Consider the following 10771-nt stretch of genomic DNA (forward strand, 5'->3'; position numbering starts at 1 on the left):
ATATATATATATATATATATATACTATTGCTAGCCTTTCGTTTTTCTCTTTTAGACATCAGACTTATTTTGATGGGAATACCTGTTATAGCTTCATTCATTTCCTATCAGTGACAAAAAGATTCTAAATAGATAAAAACCAGAGAAGTCTACTATACTTGTTATCAAGAAACCTAAGCATGAATTTTAATCCTCATGACCTAACACTAAATACACATTTTAAAATACCTTAACACTAAATCAGTGTATTTGAATGTTGAATCACCAAGCCTGCATCTACAATCTCTTAGTCTTCTATATACATCTAAGAATGCATCGTTGTAGCAAATACTGACACAAATATTTGACAAATATTTCAACCCCTGAAGAATGAAAAGCAAAGTTGACCTCGGCAGGATTTGAACTAAGAACGCTCTGAGAACGAGTCTACCAATTCACCCGAAGTTACATGTGCTTTTCCATTGAATATGCTGGCTACCCATTTTCATTATCTTTTCTAATCTTTAGATTACATTTTACTTTATTTTTGTTTTTAAATCGCGTATAATTTCTCTAAAAATTGAGTAAATGATATTATTTAGTCAAAATGAACGTAAGGAAAATAAAATTACTTTTTTAATTTAATACGTACAGCGAGACCCGCCTAGGTTGAAATTGTTAACATTCGATTGCCAAACTCTAAAAGTGGTGGTGGTGTATGGGAGAAACACTAGAGTGATGGAATGGGGAGAATGCTACCCAGCTGTATTTAACTTCTGAAACCTATAAAGTCATTGAAATATGTGCCAATTATGCACTGGAGTAGATATAATCGACTTCTGGGGTTCTGTGTATTATACGTGGTGGAGTGTGTGAAAGTGTTGAATCTAAAAGCTTAGCCAAAAAAAAAAAAAAAAGATACGTTCAGTTTTCATAGCATTCGTTAAGTGTGTTTGAGAAAAAGCACTGCTTTCTCGCCACGACACACACACACACAGAGATAGATAGATAGATAGATAGATAGATAGATAGATAGATAGATAGATAGATAGATAGATTTGTAGCATTGTGTTAACGTAAAAAACTAATAAACGGAGGAATATTACACACACACACAGAGCTTGTGTCGACTAACACACGTGTAGCATAGGTTGTGTATGGAACGAATGTTAATAATTATATACACACGTGTGCTCAACCTGTGCTTATATACACATACACTCTCTCGCGCGCGCATACTCGACCGACTGATGTAACAGCATGTTGCTAGCTTTAAGCAAACGTAATAGAAAAGTGACGAAAAATAACGGCGGGTTGCTCTGGTGACTGACCCACCCCTCCTCCCTACACTTATATATGTGTGTATATCTGTAAGAATGCATATCGTTTACATTTTTATACAGAGTTTGCTCTGTAGAATACTTTCCCTTCAGCAAGATCGGAGAGCACGATTTCGAAACTTTCCTACAGCACCGTTGCTACCAGGAAAAGTCCGAGTTCTCTTAGTTCACATGCTGCGCGTTTATTATTATTATTATTATTATTATTATTATTATTATTATTATTATTATTAAGGCGGCGATATGGCAAAACCGTTAACACGCCAGACAAAATGCTTAGCGGCATGAGTTCAAATTCCGCCAAGGTCGACTTTGCCTTTCATTCTTTCTGGGTTAATAAAATAAGTATCAGCTGAATTCTGGGGTTAATGTATTCGAGTTATCCCCTCCCCCGAAATTACTCGCCTTGTGCCAAAATCTGAAATCATTATTATCATTAAGGCGGCGAGCTGGCAGAATCATTAGCACGCCGGGCAAAATGCTTAGCGGTATTTCGTCCGTCTTTACGTTCTGAGTTCAAATTTCAGGCCTTGTGCCTTTAGTAGAAAGGAGAGGGCAGGAGGAAGATCATCATCATCATCATCAACAACAACAACAATACGGCGAGGTGGCAGAATCGTTATGCTTAGCGGCATTTCCTCTGTCTTAATGTTGTGAGTTCAAATTCCACCGAGGTCGACTTTGCCTTTCATCTCTCCGGTATCTATAAAATAAGTACTAGTTGAGCACTTGGGTCGATGTAATTGACTTATCCCCACCTCCCCCAAGCTGCCCTTGTGACAAAATTTTGAAATAATAATAATTATTATTATCATTATTATTATTATCTTCGTCATCTTCATAGACATCACAGTAAACTGGCTGTAGCTGTAACCGAACAACGCAACAACTATTTTATTTTTATTATTCACATAGGATTTGTTCTTTACTCTCAGCTTTGGTCTTTCTTTCACATCCTTCTGCATTACTGATAACGAAACTTTCAGCTTCCTTCTCCAGCTCACAAATGATTGTTTTGCCATCCTTCACAAGTCCAATGCCAACGGGATATGCCATTGTTGATCACAACATTCTACATCTGGTTGGAAGCACCATACACCATTGTCTTTATGTCTCGCTATTTGTCATTATTATTTTATGCCTTTCCCTTCTGTGTACGCCCCGTATTTCCTCCACGATGCACCAATCAATTCAGTACTCAAGACATAAGTCAGTCTATGCCATAAGATCAGAGTACTGCTTCGCTATCGCAATATTGTTTGAGAACACGAACGATTCAAATCCATCTTTACGTTCCACTCAGAATTTTGGATTTCAGGTTTCTTGCTCACCTTGTGGGAAACAACTGAAATAATTTGCACTGACGCTGCTGCAATATTGTTTTATTGAATTCCGTACTGATATTCAAAACTTGATAATTCCATTTGGCATATTTTTATAAAGAAATTGCTATTGTCTGCATCGACGACAAACAGCGATGTCAGTTCGGTAGCCCGACCGCCTAATATCAGCCAGAGATGGAAATACATCGTACTCTACTCTGATCGTAACCTGGCTGGCTCCATTTTCCACAACACCCTCCATCACAACTTCCTTTTAATCCGTTGTCTTCTACACTACACTTGTCCAGTTCAGCTGTGGCATTATACAGTCCAATGTCTGTTAAGCATGGTAGAAAACCAAGCAATTCTTGAAGGAACTTTCTAGCAACACTCTCCATTCCTGTTAATAGTATTTCATGCGCTTCGAGTGGCCATAAGAGTCAGTAGAATGTCATATTAATACTTCTAATATCCCTATCAAACCACAATTCTCGATGGTAGCGATAGTTTTATCCTGACTTCAATAATAATACTTCTCTTGGTACCATTTAAATACTGCACAGATGTGGCCAAGCTACTCAATTACCTGCTCCGCTGGAATCAGCTCCTCTATACACAAACCGAAATATCTGCATTTATTTCATTTTATATTTTGCTTGAGTTCATGCACACATATTTCGAATGTGTTTGAAAGCATCTTCTGATGTACTTAATATATTGTTCCAGTCATTTGATGGTTTCTTTGCTGGGGCACTCACCACTATAATATATTCATTTAAGGTATTCTCATCTGAGAAGTTTCGGTGTCGTTTCAATTTCTTCAGATGACACTGGGTGATTTATGGCAAAGAACGCACAGCAGGACTTGGCTTTCATTCTTGTCTATTCACATCTTGGATACTTTAGAGGAATAATAAAATCGACGCCAGTACCTGACTATTTTATCACAAACAATAATGATGAGAGCTTTCTTATCTAAGGGCTGTATGTGGAATACGACACTGATACCTCTTCCACGTGGTTAGTCGAGCTATAAGAAACAGCAGTCAGATCTTCAAACCACAATTTTCTGTTTTTGTATGGACGGTGAGGAGAAAGAATACATTGGACGATATAGCCCAAGATAAACTGTGTTTGAACGAAAGAGGCAAGATGATCACGATTGGAATGGCTCTAATCACAAGTCTGCTCGATCAAGTTTGACCTGAGACTAAACAACAACAATCTGTTCAGCTGTTCTGTTAGTTTCTTGTTGCCACTGACCATCAAAAGCAAAAATTGCTGATTCACATTAATTATCAAAACCCTTATCTCTTCCCCTCCCAGGTGAAAATGCTCCCCCTCACCAATGATTGATTTGGTCAGTTTATGTAATCTTCGTTTTTCCTGTTGACTGGTTTAAGGAGTGGTGGTGGAGAGGGAGCTAGATGGTCACAAGAGGCTTAGATGAGAGAGGGGAAAGACGACAAAAGATGGGGTTTATAGCAGTAGTCAGCTAATTCACAATTCGTGTGCGTGTGTAAGCGTATATAACATACACACACACACACACACATACATACATACACACATACATACATAGTGTATATTATATATTTATATAATATACACTTAGCTGGCCGAAACTTCGAAGTCAGTCAACATCTTGTATAAAGATAACAAATTTGTACTCTACAAAAGTACAGAGTAACCCATCAGATTAATATAAAATTGTTTTTATTATAACTAAACGTAAAAACAAACACGTATATATATTATATTATATCTATAAACAGACACACACACACACACGTGTGTGTGTGTGTTAGGCATTTACCCACACATACACATGTATGTTTAGAAACATTTGTTTATATTCATATATATATATGGCAAACGAAAGACCGAAGATGGAATTTACATAACGATCACTATGAAACTGATTGTGCTTTACCAGTAAGCTACCAAGTGTAAACCATTCGTTTTATTGTCCATTATATATATATATATATATATATATATATATACACGCATATATATGGGGGGAAAAAGTAAAGGTAGAAAATGTTAAAATATTTTTATAAAAACATTTCAGTACCGTGTTTTTATCAAATTATTTCAGCATTTTCTACCTTTACTTTTTTTCCCCATATATATCAACGTGTGTTCCTTTTCAACCTTTTATATATATATATATATATATATATATATATATATAACGTGTGTGTGTGTGTGTGTACACACATAATGTACATCATTGTTTTGCAACGTATCCGGTATGTTTCTAAATAAGAGTGCTGAACGGATTCTGTAAGATTAAATATATATATATATATATATATATATATATATACATATATACATAGCGTATAGAACCCGTTATACAAAACAGTATATTCATAAAGAGAGAAACGAGACACCACAATAAATATTTGTCTTAGGTTTGATTTACGTATAAAGAAAGAAATTATATATATATAAGACATATATCATATATGTATGTATTATATTTACGAATATATACATATCGTTATATTTGAGGATGGTCAACTCTGCCATATACACACACACACACACACATTCAAAAATTTAATAAAAATATCAAAAATTTTTCTCGAACCAAAACTAAATTCTCAAGAGACTGGATGCCGTGAGGTTTTTCGGAAGATATTGTGAACTTGTGAATGGACTGATGTAGTGAAAAATACGTTTGGTGTGTAAAGAGATGGTGTGGGTGAGTATGTATGAAGGAGAGATGGAAGGGGGGGTTGAATAGCAATGAATGAAGAGAAGACAAGGATAATTCAGTCTCTCCTTCCCCTTCGCTGCTATCACCTACACCACACAATACACCCACATAGGGTAGTTCGAGGTTTCAATTTTAAATAGCACGGACTTTGCATATATAATGTGTTGACTGGCAACTTAAGTTGAATTTACTGTCTCCCTTCCTTCCACCCTACGTCTCTTATTCTCCTGTCCTTCATCTCTCAGTCTCTGATTCTCTCTCTCACTTACTCTGTTTGTCTCTCTTCCTCTTCTACAATGCTAGCGTCAGTGTGGGTGTAAGGGTATGCGTCTGATGGCTGTATATTTCTGTTTTTGCACTTTAAATAGTAGTTGTAGTAGGATCATGCGTGTGTGCGTACGTTCGAGCTCTATGTGGATCTGTTAGAAAACAGTGTGTATTATGTGTGCATTATGCATGCGTGTGGAATATGAGGTACATGTGAATGTGCGCGCTACATGTATCAAATTTCATTTGTATGTGTGTGTGTGCCGGTCTGTCGATAAATATGCATGCCTAAATACCTTCATGTGCTTACGTCTCCGGATAGTTCTGTGTTAAGTGATATGGTGTGTGTGCTCTAACGATAAGTATATGTAGTTTTAAGAGAGATACATACATACATATACAAATACACACACATATACACACATATATATAAGAAAAATCCGTTAGCGTATAGTGTGTATTTGTCTGATCTGTATATGTGTGTGTCCATGTCTGTGGATAAATTGATTTTCTTTTTTATATAGCATTGTGTAAATGTGTTTAATCGTCTCAGAGTAGCTGTTTACGTGTGTGAATGTCTCCCTATCTAGACTACAGTCTACTCACTTGAGTATGTCTGCGCTGTCTGTGGTGTGTGTGTATGGCTGTGAGAATTTCTCTTAGTATGTGTCTCCGTGTCCATGAAAGTACGAGTGGGTAGTGCCAGTTTGTGTGGTGTTTGTGAGTCTGCTATGTCTGTGTAATATGCTTCTACGTTCATATGTTTGTGTCTAGTTAAGTAGATGTCTAGGTATGTATGTACTATGTGAATCGTGTACATGTCTGCGATATGAGTCGGGTAGTTTTGAGTTTTGTGTGTCTCTTAGTGTTATCTGACTATAAGTATGAAGGAGATAGGTTTAAAAGAGAAGCTGAAAGGAATAAAAATTTAGAAAAATCAGCATTTTAAATTTTTCACACACAGATACTACTACAAAGTTATAGTTTATTTTGGCAAGAATTTGTGTACACAGACACACACACACGTGTGTGTGTGTGTGTAAATGAGCTAAGTAAAATAACTCAATAGTGTGTGTGTGTGTGTGTGTGTGTTTGTGTGTATAATGAACACAAATATAGGTATATCAAGTAAATTTTTGATTTATTAAAACCTATCTCTAGAGGATGTGTCACAATTATCAAATGACAATTGAATACCTCCATACACACACATACATACATACATACGTACGTACGTCTACCTGTGATAATGTGTGTAGAAAGAAAATAGATTTATAGTTTCATTCATCTTAGAAAATAAAATTTAACTAAATATCCGTACTGAATTTGAAGGACGCACTCAAACACGCCAACATACAAGGAATAAATAAATAGTTGTGTATAGATGCAAAGTGTAGAGGGTGGATGTCAGGTCGTGTTTAGACAGACAATATACTACGTATGTGAGGTCATTTTTAGACATATACCTAAATGTACTGTGGGGGAGAGCATTGCATATATACAAAATGTTGAGTCGTTTCAATATCTATATACTTGTATATATGTAAGTATATGTTTGTGTATGTATTTATGTATGTATGCATGTATTAATATATACAAATATGTGGGTAAGTACTGTGTATATAAGGATATATGGTTTCGTAAAATGAAAAAGTGAAAAAGTAAGTCCACAAGGACCAAGCAAGCCATCGACACAACGTTTTCCTTCTGACCAACCCAATGTTTTTTGTTTTAGTTTTAAAATTTAATTTGACCAATGTGGTTGGTTTGTAAACATTTTGGTGATTGACCAATTAAGACAATATGACACATGTTTTACATGGCACAATACCAATGGTTAATTCACATGCTGCTCAAAACTTTAGGACAACTTGCAAAAAGTCTAGAGTAAATAATATATTAAACACATTTCAAATAGTTGAAATACTGCAGAACTAACGGAGAATAGCTAACGATGAGCGAAATAATATGAATTAGAGAAAATCAGAAAGGCTAGAGGTAAATATCAGAAATATACATTAAAAAAAAAAGAGTAAAAGAAATCATAAAAGGTAAAAATTAAAGCAATATCGAATTAATCAACAAGGAAATGATTTTAAAATAACAGAAATGGTAAAAAAAAAAATCGGCACCATAAATGATAGAGATGATGTAAGAAATAATAAAGAAAATAGTGTTTGTTTGTTTTGTTTTTTTAAGGAAAGAAACGGTAAAAATCAACAGGAAAGTATGAAAAAATGAAGAATGATAGAATCAACAAGGGAAATGGTAAGAAGATTAGAGTAACAGTAAAAAAAGACCAACAGAAGAAAAATTATTTGAAAATGCGAAGAGGCATGTTCGATAAAAAGCTAGTGATGGCAAAAATATTTCCAGAGCAACATTACGAGCATATTACAAGTTATATCATTAATAAAACACGTGTTCATATTATTAGCAATCAGTGAGTGGTTTCTGGTCAGAAGTATCTCTGGCCAAACTGACCTTTGAGACATATGTGGATATGTTTGAATGTGTGTGTAAGTATATATATATACAAGGGAAAAAGACTTTCGTTGTAAAGACAATAAATTCACTTGACCTCCACTATGTGTGTGTGTGTGTGTGTACGTACATACATACATACATATATGTGCGTGTCTGGGTAGGAATACATGTGTATATATACTTAGTTGTGGATATATATATATATATATATAAATAATGCATATACATAAGATATATAACTATATATATTATATTATATCACATAAAGAAATCATGCATGCAGCACACCAACAGCAGTGGGACAAAATACAAACGGCTATTATACATATATACATAGTTATGGACAGGTGGTTGTCGATCACCAAGTATAAACATAAATGTATACACACACATACATGCATACATACATAAACTGTATACACATATATATATACATATATAAATATTATATATATATACATATAAGTTAAACAGATCTACCTTTACCTTGAAGCTGCTGGGTGATGGGGGGTCAACTGGTTTGGCGGCCGTGCGTTTATAAAGAAGCGCATGGCATAGTCTTTCGGCATCTGTTTTGGTGATGAGTCCACAACTGGCCGTCCTACATGGTAAAATCCCAGCTGCAACGAATGTTTCCAGTTGTTCAGGGCTACATCGAGCACAGAAGATATGAAGTTCGTCACAGACGGAGTTGATTTGAGTCAAGTTGAAATGTCTGAGGACTGAATTCAGGATTTGGGGTAAACATAGACGTTTTTCGCCACCGATAATGAAGCAAGCAATCCTTTCATTTTCTAAAATAGTTTCCGAACGTTCAGCATAAGAATCGTAAGGTGTAAAGACAGGCATCTGTTGGATGGGATAAGGAGGTGGAGATCTGAATGGATCAAATTCCAAACCTTTTTCTGAAGGTAGCTTGGTGCTGTTACTACTACCACTAGCACTGCTACTGCTGGTGGAGTTGACGACGTTTGCCGACGAAGCAGTAGCGACAACGCTACTCATGGCCTTACTCCGATGGGTTCGATATACAAAGACCTCTTCGTCGTCGAAGCCAGAAGGCCTGGACGGAGGTCTGGTTCCAGACAAAACCACAGCCGGGGTAGACGTGGCCGCGGGCACAACTCCAGCCTCACCGGCGGCCACTGGTGGGGAGAGAGGAGAACTTGCACGGCTGCTTCTATTACTGCTGGTACTCCCACTGGTACTTCCAGCTCCTCTGTCGCCGCCGACGCCGCCGCCGCTGCTGCTGTTGTTGTTCTTGTTGCTGTTGTAGATTTTGCTGCTGCTACTACTACTATTGCTGTCTTTCTCGTTGTGGTGGTAGTGGTTGTTATTGCTGTTGTTGGTAGTGGTAGTACTCGGATTACTACAAATAACAGCAGTACTACCACCACTACTACTAGTCGTCGTCGTCAAAGGGGGAGAGATCTCGCCCTGGTGGTGGAGATTGTGTTGTCCCACCGTATACAATTCGACCAAGGTGGGTGATGTAGTAGTTAGCAGCCCCCCACCGTCGTCGCCTGCAGCCAGGCTGGTGTCGTAGGGGTCAGTTGACCCTACAATAGCATCTGGACCGCACAAACTTCTGATGGCACTGTTTTGATAGTGTTTCAGGACCCTTTGGATGTGAGGGCTCACACGGTGGGATGGACGCAATGCCATCCACCGGCTAGAGTTAAAAATTCAATATAAATCCAGTCTACCAATTACAACCACAGCTTCGTTAGCAGCGTGCCGGGTTCGGATTTCGGGTGGAGTTTAGTATTCGCTAGCTATATTACTGTTGGTAATGGTGTTGTTAGTGGCCTTGCTTTAGTCGTACTGACGAAGTAGTCTTTTAGTTTGTTGTTCTTGTTAGCGGTGTTGAAGTTGGTGTCGTAGTAGTTGCTCAGTTGGTGCTCGTACTAGTTTAGTATTAGTGTTGCTGCTCAGACGATCTGTTTAAGCGTGTGTGTGTGTGTGCCTATGTCTTTCTTGTATAATGACTACTGTTGTTTTTGTTGCAGTTACTGCTGTTGTTGCTACTTGCCAGTCGGACTGACTGAAGATCGTAGACGACAAACGAGAGAGAGGTAGAGGTAGACAGAGACGGGAAGGGAGACACACGCAGACAGAGAGGGAAGGGGTGGCAGAACGGTGAGGCAGACAGAAAGGGAGAGAGACATAGAAATATATATGTGTGTGTGCGTGTTTGTGTGTGTATGTTGAGATAGAGAAGAGATAGATAGATAGAGAGATAGATGGGAGGGAGAGAGGAAGGGAGAACTGCAGCCAGACAGAAGGGATAGTCAGCTAGAGTGAGTGAGAAGAAAGAGAGAGAAAGAGAAAGAAGGGTAGGTAGACAAACAGGGAGTGGAAGGACAGACAGAGATAAGTCGAGACACAGAAAGAGAAGACAGGCTTGAATAAACAGACAGAGAGAGTTAAGACACAAATAGATGGTAGACAAAGTGGTGGTGGTGGTGCGGGGGGGGTAAAAACTAACAAAGAGAGGAGATGTAGACTGACAGACGGAGGGGAAAAGGAAGAGAAGGAGTAGAGGCTTAGTCAGAGTGAGAAAGATATAGCGGGGGGGATAGACTGAGGGAAGCGGTATGCAGACAGAAAGAAGAAGAAAGAGGAGACTAAGATAAACAGATAGATATA

General features: G+C 37.6%; 1 protein-coding gene across 2 annotated transcripts in view; it reads right to left on the minus strand.

Moving 5' to 3' along the window:
• The window catches only part of LOC106881090 (ski oncogene), a 107125-nt gene extending 96599 nt beyond the window's left edge, over nucleotides 1-10526 (minus strand). The window contains exon 1 of one of the 2 annotated variants that reach the window (XM_052974090.1): nucleotides 8609-10526. In XM_052974090.1, the coding sequence (XP_052830050.1) occupies nucleotides 8609-9787 (1179 nt within the window). In that variant the 5' untranslated portion in view covers nucleotides 9788-10526. The remainder of the gene's footprint in view (nucleotides 1-8608) is intronic. The other variant, XM_052974089.1, reaches the window with a different exon arrangement.
• Between the last annotated feature and the right edge of the window lie 245 nt (nucleotides 10527-10771).

The sequence above is a fragment of the Octopus bimaculoides genome, chromosome 17 (genome assembly GCF_001194135.2).
Source record: "Octopus bimaculoides isolate UCB-OBI-ISO-001 chromosome 17, ASM119413v2, whole genome shotgun sequence".
Lineage (NCBI taxonomy): Eukaryota > Metazoa > Mollusca > Cephalopoda > Octopoda > Octopodidae > Octopus > Octopus bimaculoides.